Source organism: Mesoplodon mirus (assembly GCF_964341445.2).
Source record: "Mesoplodon mirus genome assembly, chromosome: 11".
Classification (NCBI taxonomy): domain Eukaryota; kingdom Metazoa; phylum Chordata; class Mammalia; order Artiodactyla; family Ziphiidae; genus Mesoplodon; species Mesoplodon mirus.
Genome location: NC_138987.1, coordinates 15,232,244 through 15,251,162, shown reverse-complemented (window position 1 = coordinate 15,251,162; position 18,919 = coordinate 15,232,244). Strand labels below are relative to the sequence as shown.

Sequence of the window (18,919 nt, the reverse complement as noted above, 5' to 3'; positions counted from 1 at the left end):
TACTTAACTCTTCTACTATATTTCTTGTAGTTTTCCTAATGTGTGATATTTTTGTTATCATTGTTGAGTCTAAATAATATCTATACAACCATTCCACAATCTGTAAGTCAAGTGACCTTGTGAAAGAAGGGATTGAATTGTAATATTAACAAAACTGTCTCTTTATGAGCTTCACTCAGTACTAAGACCCCATAGTCATCCTTTTGTTTTCTTTTGGGGGCCTGCCCATTCACAGTAAAGCTTATGTGTCGGTTGGAATCCATCTTATTCTTCTTTTTGAAGACTGTAACTATTTTTGCCCCACTCTAGTCTTTTTTTTACATCTTTATTGGAGTATAATTGCTTTACAATGGTGTGTTGGTTTCTGCTTTATAACAAAGTGAATCAGTTATACATATACATACGTTCCCATATCTCTTCCTTCTTGCGTCTCCCTCCCTCCCACCCTCCCTATCCCACCCCTCCAGGCGGTCACAAAGCACCGAGCTGATCTCCCTGTGTTATGCGGCTGTTTCCCACTAGCTATCTACCTTACATTTGGTAGTGTATATATGTCCATGCCTCTCTCTTGCTTTGTCACAGCTTACCCTTCCCCCTCCCCATATCCTCAAGTCTATTCTCTAGTAGGTCTGTGTCTTTATTCCTGTCTTACCCCTAGGCCCACTCTAGTCTTAGACCACCTCTGTCTTTTTATGTATTCCCTCAAAGATTATCAATAGTGGTTGGGTCAGAGGCGTCATCTCGGGATTCTGGGATAAATTATGTAGGCCTGTGTAGGTTAGGTATGTGTTTTCCTTAAAATCTCCCTCTTGTTGAGCCTGAGCTTCCACTTAACATTTCTTCTTTAACTTTTCAAATGGAAGGTCAGAATCTTTTAGTGAACGATGAGAAGCAAAGTAGGTGTTCTACTGTGTTGTCCCTCAATCCCAAATAGCATGTCTCTTGATTGTCATGTTGTAGCTAACAAACGAAAAGCAAAACTTTTTTGTTTGTTGTCTTTGGCATTTTTGTCAGTTCACTAGTTAGGTGGGTAAAAGAGTGAAGAGTTGGCAGAGAGGAAAATAGGGGGAGAGGCTATAGATGATCTAGAAAGAGACAACAGCCCACTTTATCATTTGTAGGTAATCAGTAATTCAAGCAGTCCACTTCTGGAAAGCGGCTCGTTTGCATTTGGTGGTTTTCCCTGGACCTCTCTTTCTTTAAACAGTGGGGGGACTGAACATGGTTGGTAATCATGGTTATCAAAGCCTTATGGGTTGCAAAGTCATAGAAAATCCCCAAAAGGAATTTATTGAAAAATTAATGAAAAGATCATGGATAGGACAGACTTCAGGCATTGATCGACCAAGGGGCTCCAATGATCTAGCACTGACAGACGTATGCCCTCCCTCCCTCCCTCCCTTTTAGATCCTTTCTCAGAGGCTTTCCACATCTCAGATTTAAGTTCAGTAACAAGAAACACGTCTCTGTTCCAGAGTCACAGCAGATGCCTTGTTGTCACCTATGTATTGGTCTTTGTTGAGTCACATGCACATTACTGAACCCATCATCCTTATGGTCGGGGGAATGTCTGGATATGGGGATGGACCACATTGAGAGTTGGGGAAGGGCAGATCCCCAAACAAAAAGTGAGGCCATTGCTGAGAAATGGGGGAGAAGGACGAGCTGATGTGGCAGATAACAAATATCCACTATAATGTCTATTGAATTCTGTTTTTATTATATAAGTTGGTACATTTGGTGGTGTTTCTTTTTTAACCTACAAAAATTTCCATTTCAACCTAATAAACATGAAGACTTAAAGTAGAGACACTATAGTAGAAGAAGCGTGGCTTTTGAGTTGCAAACAGAGATTTCAGGTCCTAGCTCTGTTATGTATCCTTATTGTTGAGAAATGTAAGGGCACCCGATAAATAACACGCTTCTCTCCTGCTTGAATTCTGTGAAGAGAAAAGACAAATATTGGCACATAGGAATAAAAACATTAGTTTTATTACTGACAAAAGCTGAAATGAAAGTTTTTGTGTGACAACAGTGAAGTTCTAATATTGAATCCAGAACTAAACAGTTATTTATCCGTGCCCCACCCCCTGGCACTTTGAACAATAGGCTTTTTTACCTGGGGGTCTGCCCCTAATAACTCAGACCAGAATGGATGAGTTCTGCAGACATCGGGCTCACAAAGGACACAGGGAGGTGAGGAAGCTATGTATGTCTAGTTGTTCTCCGAAAATCTGTCAAGCAGCTCATTTCACTTCAGTGGTAATGGGTGGGGTAGGAGGTCAGAAACTGTTGAGGAAAATTCCTCTTTGTGGAAACCAGAGGAATGATGACATACATGCCTCCAACACATAGACTAATGAATCTTAATTATTTTATCTCTTCAGTAAATAATAATAATTTATTTTAGGGTTGGTGTGATGTACAGATACCAAGAAATTTGGGGTATGAAAACTCAGAGAGTATCAAATAACCACCCTCTTCAGTTTTTGAAGTTGGGTTATTATAATAATTGATGTGTGAGTAGGAACCCACTTTGCCTAGGAGATGAGTAAAATTAGTAATAATTGGGCAAGCAGAAGGATTTGTGAAGTGGAGGAAGCAGGCAATGAAAGAAAATGTCTTACAGAGTTCATAACTATCACATCCTTGTAAATTTAAGCCAAGGCAAGCAAACTTTCCCTCCCCTAGCCATCCTCAACCAGCTGGTATAAATTCAGTTTTTAGCCTGTTCTCCTGTTCAGTGGTTCTCACATTGTACTCTCTGAACTATAACATCAGTATCACCTGAGAATTTGTTAGGAAAGCAAAATCTGGAGCCCACCCTTATCCTACTGAAACCCTGGAAGTGGGGCCCAGCAATTTGTATTTTAACAAGTCCTCTAGGCAATTTTGATGGATATTTAACCACATACCATGATTTGCAAACATCCCCATAACAGTTTCATAGCTGGATATTAATTGTACTTGCAAGTAATCTTTTCTAGTTCCTCATCATTAAGCATTTATTAAATATGGGATATTTTGGGGAGTGAGAGAGGTTGAATAGGTAAAATAGAGCTTAGGCTTGAATGCCAAACAGATATGAACAATAAAACTGTGTTTTCATCCTATAGGTTTAGATATAGGGGCATGATAACTGTTTAAAAGACTAACTGTAGCAGCGAAATGTAGAAGGGATTTGTTGTAGGAGATAATAGAATGAGAGAGAAACTCTAGGGGGTAGTGATTATAATTTGTGTAGGGAGACTCGAAGATCAGGAAGAAAAGGGGATCTGTAGAAGAGGCTTTTCAAAGGAAGAGTTAATTGAACTCAGTTCACTGAAAGCTGGGGTGGACAGAATCAAAGATTTTTTAAGATCTCAAGCCCAGATGATTAAGATAATGGTAGTTGGGAAAGGAACTTTCTAATTAGGGAATAAGATGCATCCATTGTTGGGCATGTTAACTTTGAGGTCATACTTTAAAGGACATATATTGAGAAGGAAGAGTTGAGAGCTCATTTTTAGGTGGTTTAGAGTAAGAGGAGAACTTAAAAGTACATTTGTCCCTTGGTATTGACAGGAGATTGGTTCTAGGACAAAACCCCCCACCCACCCAAGCCCCTACAGGATACCAAAATCTGCGGATGCTCACGTCCCTTACTGTCGGCCCTCTATCTGTGGGTTCCACGTTTGCAGATTCAACCAAGAATTGTGAAGAAAATTAAAATAATGCATTCATTCATTCTTGAAATGCTTATTGAATGTCTACCATGGGTCTGGCACAGTTCTGGGTTCTCAGGATATAGAAATGGACCAACCCATGCCCTGTATGCAGAACTAGTATTGTAGGTGGAGGGAGACAACAAATAAGTAAATAAATGAGCAAGATAATTTCAGATAATACTGAGGGCCAGCAAAGAAAATAAAATAGAGTAACAGTAAAGAGTGACTAAGGGGTAGAGAATTTCTTTAGATGGAGAGTCAACGAAGACCTGAGACGGTGACATGTGACAGAAATCAGTTGAAAAATGTGAAACATGTGAAAGATAGTTTCAGGAAGCCAAAAGTTGCTGACATCACAGAGTGGCCAAGGAGAGTTGCAGGAGAACATATGAGAAGTTCATTGTGCTTTTTGCCCTTTTGGGGACTCTCCCATATGAAAGGTTTGGAGAGACAGGGTAGTGTATTTGAAGGAACATGGGCTTAGAGGCATCCCAACTCATTCATATCAGGCATCTGTGAGCTGTGTAGAAACCCCTCAATTTCTCTGAGGCTTATTCTCCATAGAGTAAGGAGCAATAACACCTCATGGGATTAAATTGTGATGATTAAATGAGAGAATGAGTTTAAAGCAACTAACGTAGTGCTTAATGATAACTATTAATAATCCCTAACAGTTATGTGAAATACAGTTTCATTTAATAATGGTGAAAGTTAATGTCTCTTGATATACAAGTTTATTTAGAAGTTATACTTTCACTTTTTATCATACGAAATATTTTAAGGGCATGAAACTACAGTAAAAAATATTTTTGCAATTAAATGATATACTTTGATTAGCTACCTGTTGACACTTAGAAAGTATGCTTATATGCATAATACTCTCGTGGATTTTACTAATTTTAAATATTTTCTTCTTACAGATGTGTACGTCTCATGACTGATAGGAAGAAACTAGTCATGGGCCAAAGGTCAAGATACTTCTCTGGGAAATGCTGCTGATGCTCCTTTACAAAGTCATACAATGAGTGTTTGTTTTAAGAAAGATTTTCATATTTAAAAGATTTTCATCTTGGATATATATCAAGTGAAAATTAGAGTCTTTTGGGAAACATTTTCCTCCTGTTAAATTATACTTGTAATGGGCGACATGGCAAACAACTCGGTTGCATATGGTGGCGTAAAAAACTCCTTGAAGGAAGCTAATCATGATGGAGACTTTGGAATTACACCCGCAGAGCTGCGGGCTCTCATGGAGCTCAGGTCTACAGATGCATTACGAAAAATACAGGAAAGCTATGGAGATGTCTATGGAATTTGCGCCAGGTTAAAAACATCTCCCAATGAAGGTGAGTTTCATTACATTCGTTTTTAGTACTTTGGCGAGTTCTGTAATTGGCTCATAAATAAGCATGCTTAGATTGTCTTGGCTGTTGTTTGATTATGCCATATTTTTCGTGGCATTAAAGATTGGTATAAAGTAACTTTAGATCAAAAAAAGTGTTGCAAATTAATTTACATATTTTAAGTTGGTGGGAGGAAGTATTTTGTACTGTCGCACATATTGCTGCTTGTTTACGATAGCATGATTGTCTTTCCACTTGAGCTGGAATCAGGCTTGGTAGTTCCCAGGGGATTCAGTGGAACTAAACCCTGCTCACTATCCTTCATTTTGCCAGGCGGCTTAAAATAGCTTTCACTGCCAGTAGCTGACCAAGTTTTTTTTTTTTTTTCTTAACCTAAACTTTAACAATTAGTTCAGAAGGTACCAGAGCAAATGGAGTAGATTAGATGGCAATTTTTAATTTAGTGGACATTTCCTTTGATTAAAAATAGTTTTCAATCTTCGAATTATATTCAGTTTCCCTGTGTTCAAAGAAATCTTTGGTTTCATAATTCTTGATCTGTAGTAAATTTCTTTGTGAAAAACAGAAACGTTCATTATGACTTCATTGCGTTATGGTCTTTGAAATAGTTTGAAGGGATAATCTTTTATTTTATACATTGATCATGTTGAATATAAAAGTAAGGTTAGGAAGTTTCCAAAAGGGATTTCCAATTGCAAAGGAGGGGGGAAGGATACATGAGGATGAATGTTTGGTGATTACAATTTATTTTAGTAAGGAAGGGAAATTATTACTGCTAAATTTTAAAAGATATTAGTATATATTCCAAAGCCAATTCTAGAAAAATTGTGCTTCAGTGTTTTTCTTAACATTTTTCCTGAAACATCTTATGCCATGCCACTACTTGTGATAAATTTTAAAGTAATAGCAAAAAGTTATTTCCAAAGTTGTTAAAGAATTTTAAATCACACTAAAAGATTCTTTAAAACCTTTATGTAATTCTATGTGAATTGCTCATTGTTTTAATGGTAGGTAGTTACTTTAATTTTTCTGAGGTAGCATGGTCTTGAGGAAGCTAATGTCAGTATTCACATATATCCTAAAAGGGCTTCCTCAGATCAGTTGGAGTATATTCTTTTTCCTGTAAAGTCTTCCAGATTGTCTGGATCTTTTCCTCAAGTCAGAACCACTAGAAACATGGACTTCTCAGTTATACATTAAATATGCTGCACCATTTTAAGAGCTGGACCCCTGCTGCTTAAATTGAGTGAATCAGGAACAGACCCATGGAGCTTTTAATAGATGTAATTTGACAAACTTTGGAGTTTGTTCAGTATGCAAATCTACTTTAAAATGTTAGCTAACTTCATATAACTTTAGCGATTTGTACATTAAGTTGCTATTCTCAATTGGTAGATTCATTAATTCAACCATATGTACATACTACATTTAATCTAAAACCTAATTTTGGATGTTTCATTATCACCAAATTGATAGGATATGTTAACATTAAAAACCCTCAATATTTATAACAACATCGTTTGTTCATAAAATCGATATTGGGGCTTCCCTGGCGGTGCAGTGGTTAAGAACCCGCCTGCCCATGCAGGGGACACGGGTTTGAGCCCTGGTCCGGGAATATCCCACATGCCAGGGAGCAACTAAGCCCGTGCGCCGCAACTACTGAGCCCTCATGCTGCAACTACTGAAGCCCGCGTGCCTAGAGCCCGTGCTCCGCAACAAGAGAAGCCACCGCAATGAGAAGCCCGCATGCCTCAACAAAGAGTAGCCCCCGCCCACCACAACTATAGAAAGCCCGCGCGCAGCAACAAAGACCCAACGCAGCAAAAATAAATAATTAATTAATTAATTTTAAAAAACCCGATATTGAACTTCACTTTGAAATCTGCACATATCTGCGCTTCCCTCAACCATGTCTTTGTGTTTCCCTGCTGTTAGTTATGAGAAGACAAAACTTCTGATTAACTAAAAACCCTTCCATTTCATTTTTAATGGACATTATTTGTTCATTTTTAATGGACATTATTTCTCTTTAGTTTGCACTGCAGTTTCTTTTGTGTTGTTATTTTGGGCAGTTCTCCTTATATTGATTTTGGTTTAATTAGTGAAGTTTATTAAATTAACGGAAACTTTGTACCTAGTACAGTAGTTTTTAAGATTTAGGCAGGGGATGGTTATGTACCTCTTTTACGACATGGTGGAAGTTGTGGACAATCTCTAGAAATATTCACTCAACACTCAAAATTTTGTGTGTATTGTTGCTGCTTTGTGCTATTAAACAAGTGTATGCCATTTTCCCCATCTTTTATTCTTAGAAGATTCTTGCTCGTCTTCTTCCTAGTATTGTGAATTTAATTTTTGTCAAAATTTGTACAAACTTTTGTCTCACTGTTTATATATATATAGTTTGTCATTTTGAAATATTCTTTTAAAGAATGTGAAAAAGCCATTGTAAGCATTATATTTGTGTTTACAGTCGTCATAAGAATAGATAAAAACAATAGCAGCTTTCACAAAAATGTTATTTCCAAAGGAATAGTTCTAGTTTAATTTAGAAATAATTCACTCAGAAGCTAATGAATATTTTGTCACTGATTAACTAGGCAAATGGTAACAAATGACTCATCCCTGGGAATAATCAGCTAGGAGTTTTTATGCCCAAGTAAAATGATCTAGACAATAAGTAGCCTTTTTTTAAGTATAATCTGCTTATAGTCAGGGAAAGTGAGATAACAATGATTCTTTAAAGTACAGGAATTTTGGTTAGGTAAAACTGAAGTTTATCTGTCACTTTAGTTCTTTCATTCATTCATTCATTGACACAGTCTTTCATCAGGTCTAGGTTAATGATAGTCATATGTTTTATATACCCCCTAAAAAAAAGAATGTGTTAGTTTTAACTGTAAGATAATCGTAAGTGTATAATTAAATTACATCCCAATTTCAGAGATGTTAATAAAATGTAAGAATGTGTGTGTTTTAGAATTACTGAGATATTGTGTTTATTGGGTATCTCCTATCTTGTTGGCACTTACCTAGGCTCTGGGCATACATCCATGAATAAAACAAAACTGCCTTCCTTATTTTTACATGGGGAAGACAAGTTCACAAGACATATGAGATGTGTAGTGTGTTAGTGATATATGCCTAAGAGAAAAATGAGTGGAGAAGGGAAATCAGAAATATTTGGGATGTAGATATTAGATTGCTCTAAAGTCTGGATGAACAATTAAAGATGTTTCTTAACAACAACAACAATAATAAGTAAAGCTTAGATAACGCTTTTTGTGCCAAATTGGTAGTTAGTACTTATAAATTTATATCAACTTACTTTATCCTCACAACAACCTTATCCTGTTTTACAGCCAAAGAACCCACAGCACAAAAAGGTTAAGCAACTTAGTTGAAGTCTCACAGCTCATAAGTCCAGAGGAGGGATTCAAACCTAGACAGAGGATATGCTTTTAACTACCGTAGTGTACTTCGTGTTATAAAAGTTCATCTCATTCAGCTTGCAAAAGAGTTGAGAGACTGAGAAAGAAGTACCTGTATTCTCTCGTCACGCGGGCCTCTCACTGTTGTGGCCTCTCCCGTTGTGGAGCACAGGCTTCAGACGCGCAGGCTCAGCGGCCATGGCTCACGGGCCCAGCCGCTCCGTGGCATGTGGGATCTTCCCGGACCGGGGCACGAACACGTGTCCCCTGCATTGGCAGGCAGACTCTCAAACACTGCACCACCAGGGAAGCCCACAATAGTATTGTTTTGATGGCAGGAATTACATGATGAAAAAAAAAATGGGGATTTAAGATTCTGTTTATTAGTTGGTCTTTAAAATATGCCCTCCTCAGGAAGTTGTACTTGTGTGCTTCCTCATTTGGCCTGCTAATTTATTGCTTGTTTTCTGGCAGAGCAGTGCTTTAACTTGATGTTAAGCATACTGTACGTGTACTGATCAATAGGAAGTGTTTTGAGCCAGATGTAATTTTCATATTAAAAACTTCCTAGTGGTTCTGATTAATTATTTTTACTCTTTAAAGAACTAGAACTGTAAATTTCAAGGTTAACTGGAATGAGATTTATTGCTTCATATTTTTGGTTTTATGTGTTAGCAAGCACCTATCTTATAGTCCTCAGAATCCAAGAATGTACTTTCATGGCAGAATAATCTTCTAATATCCTAACTGTATAAAACTGCCATTACAGTTTTGTTCTTCTGTATCATTGTTTCCCTACATTAACCTTCATAGTCCTGTTCTAAACCATATTTCTTGATCTTTTTATTGTTACCCTAGCTTTTGGTATCTTTCCCATTTTAATGTGTTCCTATGTTATCTATATTATATTTTATATTGGATGGTAGAATAGACTCTCTAATAAGATTTACAGAATGCAAATCTCAGCCCTTGGTATCATTTATTATTCATAGTACTGTATCAAGCAAAGGATAAAAATGAATTCATAAAAATTAAAGATAGGTACTGAATGGTACTCTGTAAGAGGCATGACTTTATGGATTTGTAAAGGGCAGGAAAGCAAATGAGACACCAAGCTTTTTAAGTGGTAGTTGCTAAAATTAGGTAGACGAGAACAAAAAAACAAAGGAAATAACGAAACAGTGGTAGAGAGAAGCAAAAGTAGTGTGTGGTAGGAAGCAGGGTAGAGTCAACAGCAATTGTCCCTGGCTGACTAATGTTTCCATAATGTTTCAGATGGCAGTTTATATTTGCACTTGCTAGTAGTAAGGTTGTTGGTAATGGTGTGCTTTGACCATGTCTTCATGATGTAAGACAATAAAATTGACATTCACACATGGAAATATATTTTAACTCTTGAAAGAAATCAGCCTTTTGCCCAGGATAAATCATTACTGACTTACAGGCTACTACAAGAACACTGTGATTCCCTGATGTATGTGTTTGGTCATACAGGTTGGTTTTAGGCATTCGACAAGGATTTGCATGGCCGTGGTGTGCCAGCCACGTATGTTTTAATACTTGTATACAGTTATCAGTGAGGGTTTTCTATTGATGATCCTGTGTGACCTTGTCCTAGAAATTTATTCCTGCTATAATAGAGAATTATATACCCCAATAAAATTTTTTTAGAAATAGAGAATTAGACATTTAATTTAAATCCTGCTCAGATTACCAGTTTTCATTGCTTATGAATTTTTTGAAGATAATTGTAACACTGACTACTTCTCAAACCTTGTAGCATATATATTATTTTTTATAGTTGTACTTGATAGAGCCTTGAAGTAACATCGCTTTGTTAGTTTTTTCAAGTTCAGTTTTCTGAGTACAATAGACATATTTCCTTCCCAAAGCATTCTCTTCTGCTTTCATAACACTATACTCTCAAGGTTTGCTTTCTTCCTTTCTGGCCCGTTTCATCCGCCTCCCGTGCTTTCCTTTCAGTGTTGGCAGGCCTTGTGTTTCTGTTCACGGTGCACTCTGCATTCTCCCTGGGTGATGCTCTCCACTTCTAAGACTTCACGTCTGACTCCGACATCTGTGGCTCCAGTCCAGGCTTTTCTCCCAGGCTTTGGGCCTTTTGAAAGCTCAGTTGCTTTTAGACATCTTCATTTTCTTAGCCTCTCCAAACTTTCCCTTCTGAAAGCATATTTCCTCTTTCCCCCTTTGCAGTGAAACTGTCATCCACCTTGCTAGATAGACTTGACTTTGATAGGAGTCTTTCACTTGTTCTCACTCACTGGGTCGACCAGACGTGGAAATTCTAACTCCTGTCTCTTAACTCAAGGGTGTCTGCTTCTCCACCTCCCCACCACCCTGCTTGAGGCTGCTGTCTTTCTCTTGCATAATTCAGGTAACAACATACTAACTGGTGTCTTTTCCTGTCTCCCTTCACGCTGCCCGTCAACTTTCCTGCTGAAAGCTGGCAGTGGTTTTGCACTGCCCTTAGAAGGAAGTTCAGACTTCTCACTTAGGTTAACAAATTTCTTTGGGGTCTAACTCCTGTTTACCTCATCTCATCTCTTTTTTCCAACTCTCCTCCTCAGTATTTGAGGCATAGCAAAATTTTCAGTTTTCTTAAATACTGTTGTGACAAGCTCACTCTTGTTTCTGGTCCTGTTACATGCTGATCTTTTCACCTAAAACACTGTACCTCACCCTTCCTGTGACTGTCTCTCTTAATCGTTCCTGGGATCTCAAGTTCGGTATCTTAGAACTCCCTTGTCCACCCCAACCCCATAAATTTGGATTCCAGTTCCCTTTGCCGGCTTCCATTAACAGCCTCACCACCGCCATAATATGTAACACACTGGCTTGTGATTAACTGATTACTTGTCAGGTCTGCCCCACCAAACTGTGAGTTCCTTGAAGGCAAGTGCCAGAGAAAGGCATCCTGTCTGACTCATTTCCCTTTGTATGTTTGTGCCCATCACAGTATCCGGCCCATGGTGGCATTCAGGAACTAAGCCTAAGTTTGAATTTAGACAGTGATTCACTTAAATTTGAGGGCAGTCTCCTTTTCTTTTGAAATTGAAAATATGATGAGGGTATTAGTCTGTTTCTCAAGAAGAATGAACACAAACACAAATTTTCACGTACTTTCTTGATCTGTGTGTTTTCCTGTGGCACAGGAATGTGCTATGTAATAGCCATGATTTTCAGTTAAATCCACCTGCTTTCTATATCCCATTACTCTCCCCTCTTCATTTTCTAAAATTGAGACATGTTTTTATTAGCCCCAGCAGTTGAAATGCTACATTGTTTTTTCTTTTGGTAAAACATCAAGCTGTTGATAGAATTTGCATTTTATTCCGTTATGTATCCCTTTCACATATAAAGACAGTATTCTTGAGCCATTATCTATTCATAGAATGGTAGATCCAGACCCCAAAAGCATATATTCTGGGCTGGTTTTGTTTCTTCTCTTTGTCAGGCTAACTGGGCCGTAATGAGATCAGTGCCCTTGGCCTTGTTGCTGCTACACTACAATCAGTGGAGCCAACAGGACTAGGCAGAAGATTCTCAGTATATTTATTCATAAGTTATTCTAAATGATTTGATATCATATCTCCTCTCCTTTTAAAACTAGGACCATGTAGCCTCATTACCAGTTCCAACTGCTTACCTTTCTCTTCCCCACAAACTTTGCTTTCTCCCCCCTCACAGTGGAGCCTCTTCCTACACCTATAATAGACTAACACCCACTCCCTGGATTCCATTTACTCTGGCTTCAAAGGCTTTGCTCTAGATTAACTAGCCTGTCTCTCCTGTATCACCAGTGTGGTCTTCTCTAGTTGGTCATTTCCATTGCTAAATAACTTGCCCTAATATCTGTCACTCATCTTTAAAAAGCAAAACGGGTTTTATTTACCCATTTTAATTCACCTTTACTGCTTTATTTTACTTTTACTGCTTTGTTTCTCTCCATTGCATCACACTCCTAGAAGAAGTTTCTGTACTCATTGTTTCCACTTAACTAATTCCCATTATCTGTCTAATTCTTTATAATCAGACTTTCTTCCATACCTCCACTGGAAGATTCCTTATCAAGGCCATCGGCCTCCATCTAGTGAAAGCCAGTTATCCATTCTCTGTCTTCATTTTACTCCACTTTTGTAACACCATTTGATATAATCAGCCACATCATCTTTTTTAAAACTCCCTTTCCGTAGTACGGCATGAATCTATTTGTAAGTGCATGTGTATGTGTATCCCCTTTTCTTCTCAGTTTCCTTTGGTGTTTTAAGAACCCTAGCTGATCTTCAAATCAAATGTTGGAGTGCTCCAAGGCTCTCGCCTCAGCCCTGCTTGCTTCTTGTCAACTTACTTCAGCTTTCTAGAAGCTCTCATTAGACCCATGGCTCCAGAATCATCTGTATATTGAGGACTCTCTGGCTCAGATCTCTCTGTGAGTTCTGAATATGGCTAACCGGCTGTCTACTAGACATTCCCGCTTTTTAATGGGCATCTCATGTTTAAATCGATAAAGCAGAACCATTAACTCCTGCCTCCCTTTTTCCACCCAAGTCTACGGTTCCCAAAGCCTGCCCTATCTTGGTAAATGTCTCTATCATCCATCCACTTGAGTGCATGGACAAAAAAGAATCTAGGTATCATTCTTTATCCTTCTTTTCTTCTTTCATCCACATCCAGTCCTTCAGCAAGTTCTGTCTGATCTCCTTACAAGATACCTGGCATATTCAGTGACTCTGCCTCCACTTCTTTCTTTCTTTGTTTTTTTTAAATTAATTAATTTATTTATTTGGCTGCTTTGGGTCTTTATTGCTGCGCGCGGGCTACTCTTCGTTGCGGTGCGCGAGCTTCTCATTGCAGTGGCTTCTCTTGTGGAGCATGGGCTCTAGGCGCATGGGCTTCAATAGTTGTGGCATGCGGGCTCTAGAGCGCAGGCTCAGCAGCTGGGGCGCACGGGCTTAGTTGCTCTGTGGCACATTGGGATCTTCCCGGGCCAGGGCTTGAACCTGTGCCCCTGCATTGGCAGGCGGATTCTTAACCACTGCGCCACCAGGGAAGTCCTCTGCCTCCATTTCTGAACCCAGATGCAAGCTACCACCATCTCTTACTTTGTACTGCAGCGGCCTCCCAGCTGGTCTTTTCCTCCACTCTCTAACTCTTCAGTTTCTCCTTCAGACAATTTAAATGAAATTAGTTATCACTACCCTGCTATAAAGCCTTCTAGTGGTTTCCATTGCACTTAGAATGAATGCCAGTCCTCTCTTCATACTATTTTTTTTTTTTTTCCTTTCTCTTTTGCGGTACGCGGGCCTCTCACTGTTGTGGCCTCTCCCATTGTGGAGCACAGGCTCCGGACGCGCAGGCCCAGCGGCCATGGCTCACGGGTCCAGCCACTCTGCCGCACGCGGGATCCTCCCGGACCAGGGCATGAACCCGTGTCCTCTGCATCGGCAGGTGGACTCTCGAACCACTGCGCCACCAGGGAAGCCCTCTTCATACTATTTTAATTGTCTCTTTATTTGTCTTCCTCCAGTATAATCTTGCTGAATGTAAGACTTGTTTTGTTCACACTGGCTTTTTAGCAAGTAGAACAGTACCTGGAAGTAGCAGATATTCAGTAAGTATCAGGAGTCGGGGGAGGGGGGACAGACTGCTGCAGAACTCTGAACTTCATTATATTTAGATTATGTGAGTTTATTATTTTACATGAGTAGAAATCAGCTGTCCCCAAAATGGAGTTAAAACCTATAGTGTTTAGTTTGTGACTTGTCTTTCTCCTTACTTACCTTAACTAACTGTTGCCCTGTAGTTTATGGTTTATAAACTTTGTACCTTCTCCTTTGGTCCTTCCCAACTATCTGAGTTATACCAATAAATATTAATGCCCCCCCAACCCCAAAGGGGTTAAGTGACTTGCACAAGATTTCAGTAGGTGAATTGGAGCCTAGGTTTTCTAATTCCTAAACCAGACAGCTTCAGTGGTGCAGTGACCTAGGTGTGTGCTTGTATATGTGGTGGGAGCATAGGAAGAATTACGATAACCTTTGGATCGGCTGCTTTTTTCCTTATTCCCTCCAAGATACATTTTTAAGCGATCTTTAGCTTTATGGCTGTTCTTTTCAGCATTAACAAAATATTGGCCCCTGTTATAACCAGTATAAGTTAAGATTTAATCAACTATTTTTATAGTTGCAGTGGTGATATTTAAAACTGAGGTGTTATATGTAGTTAATGGTGGACTCTATTAAGGGCGAGTTAAACTGATAGAACCAGTATCTTCAAACATATTTCTTAGAAAGAATTGGAGACTGACGCAGGGAGGGATAGCAATCTTTTATTTTTGCTGTAAGGGCATTAAAATATAAGACAGAACAAACCTACCCACTGTCTAATATCATCCTTTCATAAAAGAAAGGGTGTTTTATTTGAAAAGCAGTAAGCACATAATTTCAGAACATCTTAAATTATAGTTCTTTAAAACAAATACATTCTGTTTTGTGGAAAACCTCACTACATCGATTCCCTTATCCCCCGATTAAACCACAGACCGTTGTTAACTGTTTGCAGCCAGGATTGATGAGGGGCACTGCTCTTGCCTGAAGAAACAGTGTGTGGATTCTAAGTTACAATTTGCAAGTTTCCTCTCTCATACTGTCTTTCCCGCTCGTCGCAGTCAGTGCAGTCCCTCACTGCCTTTCTATCCATTGACTCTGACTCAAAGCCTAGAGCTCTGTGGAAGCTTTCAGTTGATGACTTTTGTCATCAGAAATCTAAGATGCTTTTTGAACTGCCTAGTGTGGACCCGACTGTGCTGCAGTTGCTTGTGAAAACATTCTCTGGAAGCTTTTTGGTGTCTTTAACAAGTAAATAAGTAACTAATAAATAAAAAAACAAAGTAAATAATTACTTTAAGATCTGTATATTCATCTCTCATTGTTTGTTCTAATAAACTTCCTTTGTTTTCTCTCTTCTACTCTTTGCCCACCTCTGCATCTAGAGTAATAGCTAAAACACTTAAAGCCGAGAGCCTTACAGTGATCTGCTGTTTTCCTGTCTTTTTCCTTAGAATGAATTCTTGCCAAAAAATAAAGAGTTGAGGTTAAATTGATTATAAATTTAAATTTATAATGATAAATTAAAAGTCATGTCATCCTGGTATCTCTGTCCTCTTCTTCAGTGTTCTTTTCCTTTTTAAAAAATATTTATTTATTTATTTTTGGCTGCGTTGGGTCTTTGCTGCTCCACGCAGGCTTTTCTCTAGTTGTGGCGTGTGGGGACTGCTCTTTGTTGTGGTGCGCGGGCTTCTCACTGCGGTGGCTTCTCCTGTTGCAGGGCACGGGCTCTAGGCACACAGGCTTCAGTAGTTGTGGCACGTGGGCTCAGTAGCTGTGGCATGCGGGCTCAGTAGTTGTGGCCCGTGGGCTCTAGAGTGCAGGCTCAGTAGTTGTGGTGCACAGGCTTGGCTGCTTCGTGGCATGTGGGATCTTCCCGGACCACGGCTCGAACCTGTGTCCCCTGCATTGGCAGGCAGATTCTTAACCACCGCGCCACCAGGGAAGTCTCTTCAGTGTTCTTAAACTAAGGGAAAATGTCATTTGTCACTGCTGCCTGTGTTTTCATACTCCCACAATAATGTAAATATGTACATACTTTGCATTAGCTAGTTGGGATATATCTAGGCTCGACAGGATCAGCAGGATTAAATTAGAGAAGGACTTGCTTGGTAGGGTGAAGGAAAGGCAAATTTGATCATCCAGCTCTCTCTTAACCTTTTGCTTCACGGCTGTCTAATTCCATGCTCCAGGCAATAAATAATATGTCCTACAAGGTACCTTTTCCTTTATAGTGACAGTCAGTCAATAGCACTACCTGTTTCTTTAACTGGAAATAAATCCTAAAAAGTAAACTTGAAGGAAAGGTCATCCTAAGTCTCCTGTTGTTTTGTGACTTGCAAATCTTTTATCAATTGAAGTATAATAGACCTGTTTTTTTGTTTGTTTGTTTTTGTTTTTTGGACCATGCCACGCCTTACAGGATCTTAGTTCCCCAACCAGAGATTGAACCTGAGCCCTGGCAGTGAAAGTCCTAACCACTGGACCGCCAGGGAATTCCCTATAACAGACCTTTTATAATAGAAGTTTTAGAGCTTATAGTGGATGAACTTTTCATTGTTCTTCAGCAAATAAGAATGAAAATAAAAGACTTTCACTTATTAAGTTAACCAAGATGCAATAAGTAAATCAAATAAATATCTTTATATACTTCCCCGCTTTTGGAAGAAAAATATCATAAGTAAAGGTCAGGGAAATGTTTAATTCCAATATAAAACCATCAAACTCATATATCATTTCTGGTCTCTAGCAGTCTATAAGATGGTGTAAGACAGTATGATCAAAAACCAGCAGTTTGGAAAAGTGGAAATTCTTAGTTCAACCTTAAGTCATCTACTTAAAATGTTCTCTTAAAGCATTGCACATGTTTTTTGGTGATTTAAATTATGTACACTTAGTCTAACTCATGAGAATAAACCATTTTGATAGGGTCTTATGAATTGTGTCTAAATGTAACTAATCTAAAGTGTAGAGAATGTATGTGTTTTGAATAAAATATTTTCATTTGTAAGTAGTAAAACTGTTCACTTAAATTTATTTCTTTTTATTAGGTTTAAGTGGAAACCCTGCAGATATAGAGAGAAGAGAAGCTGTATTTGGAAAGAATTTTATACCTCCTAAAAAGCCAAAAACCTTTCTTCAATTAGTATGGGAAGCATTACAAGATGTCACTTTAATTATATTAGAAATTGCAGCCATAGTATCATTGGGCCTTTCTTTTTATCAACCTCCAGAAGGGGATAATGCACGTAAGTAAATTGGGCGGGGGGAGGGAAGACTCTTATGTGTGATGTTAAGTTCAGTGCATTTGCTTGCTTCATACATAATACCAATAGCAGGCCACCTTTTATTAACTGCTTTGTACTGGATATCATTCTAATAGTGCTTTTAATAGTTCTTTAAATATATTACCTCAGGTAATTTTCCCAGTAACCCTGTAAGATAGACAGTGTCACCTCCATTTTACAAGTGAGACACAGAGGTTAAGTAACCTACCCAAGTATGCATATTGCTGTTTCTGGCAAAGCACTAAGCCATATATATGATGTGTTATGTGTCACCATGATTTTTAAGTTCTTTAGAACACTATTGTGAAGTAATTAATTTTTAATTTGGGTTTTTTTTTAATCTTTTGGAAAATCATTATGAAAGCAAAAATTTATTCTTTTCCCTAATCCATTACTTTTGAAGTTCTTAAAATGTTATATATATTTTTCTTATATACATGATTTGGATAATTTCCTTGCCATCTTAGAAATGTTTATGCTGCAGAGTATTCTGACCAGTGGAAGAATATAGAATGGTAACTCTGCTTTAACCTGTAACTGCACATGATTTTGTTTTTCTCTCATCTTTCTATGTCCTTCATTTCTCTCTTTTTTTTTTTTTCTTTTGCTGCGTTGGGTCTTCGTGCTGCGTGCGGGCTTTCTCTAGTTGCATCAAGCAGGGGCTGCTCTTTGTTGTGGTGCGCAGGCTTCTCATTGTGGTGGCTTCTCTTGTTGCGGAGCATGGGCTCTAGGGTGCGCGGACTTCAGTAGTTGTGGCACGCGGGCTCTAGAGCGCAGGCTCAGTAGTTGTGGCGCACCGGCTTAGTTGCTCCGGGGTATGTGGGATCTTCCTGGACCAGGGATTGAACCCATGTCCCCTGCATTGGCAGGCGGATTCTTAACCACTGTGCCACCAGGGAAGTACTCCTTCATTTCTCTTTTAAATTTCTTCTTCTTTTCCCTTAAAACAAATTATTTAAAATGGTTATTTCCAACATTACATTCTATAACTGCCTGGAGATCAAGCTTGGGTTTTGGTCACTATATTTAAATAGCTATAGAGGGAACCATTAGTATTTTATATATCAGAAGAGTGATTCACCAAAATATTTTTGTTTGTGAAAGCTTCATTCTTCTGCCTTTCAAGTTATTAAGAGTTTAATAAATATTTGCTAACTCTAAAAGTTGGCTTAGGTAATCATTTAAAGTAATTCTTTCAAAGGTATGCCTAGAACTCATGTGAGAGAGAACTTTTGGTGGGGGCAGGCGGGAGGAGGTAGTGGGTCACAGCATAAGCGAGTGGATCTGAGGCTGAAGTCTGTGGAGATCAGGATTTCTCAGAGGGGCACTGTTGACATTTTTCACTGGAACATTCATTGTCACCTTGGCAACCAAGAGTATCTCCAGTGGTAGCCAGGTACCCTATTGGCGGGGGTGGGGGGGGGCAAAATTGCCTGCAGTTGAGGATCACTGATGTAGATAAGAAAGGATTTAGGCAATATTCTTATCAGTATTGAGCCAAAT

General features: G+C 38.8%; 1 protein-coding gene across 1 annotated transcript in view; it reads left to right on the top strand.

Annotated features, from left to right (window-relative positions):
- ATP2B1 (ATPase plasma membrane Ca2+ transporting 1) overlaps window positions 1-18,919 on the top strand; it is a 133,080-nt gene that overhangs the window by 52,932 nt on the left and 61,229 nt on the right. Inside the window, exons 2-3 of the mRNA XM_082636013.1 lie at window positions 4,628-5,053; window positions 17,180-17,377. Of these exons, the coding sequence (XP_082492139.1) occupies window positions 4,846-5,053; window positions 17,180-17,377 (406 nt within the window). The 5' untranslated portion in view covers window positions 4,628-4,845. The remainder of the gene's footprint in view (window positions 1-4,627; window positions 5,054-17,179; window positions 17,378-18,919) is intronic.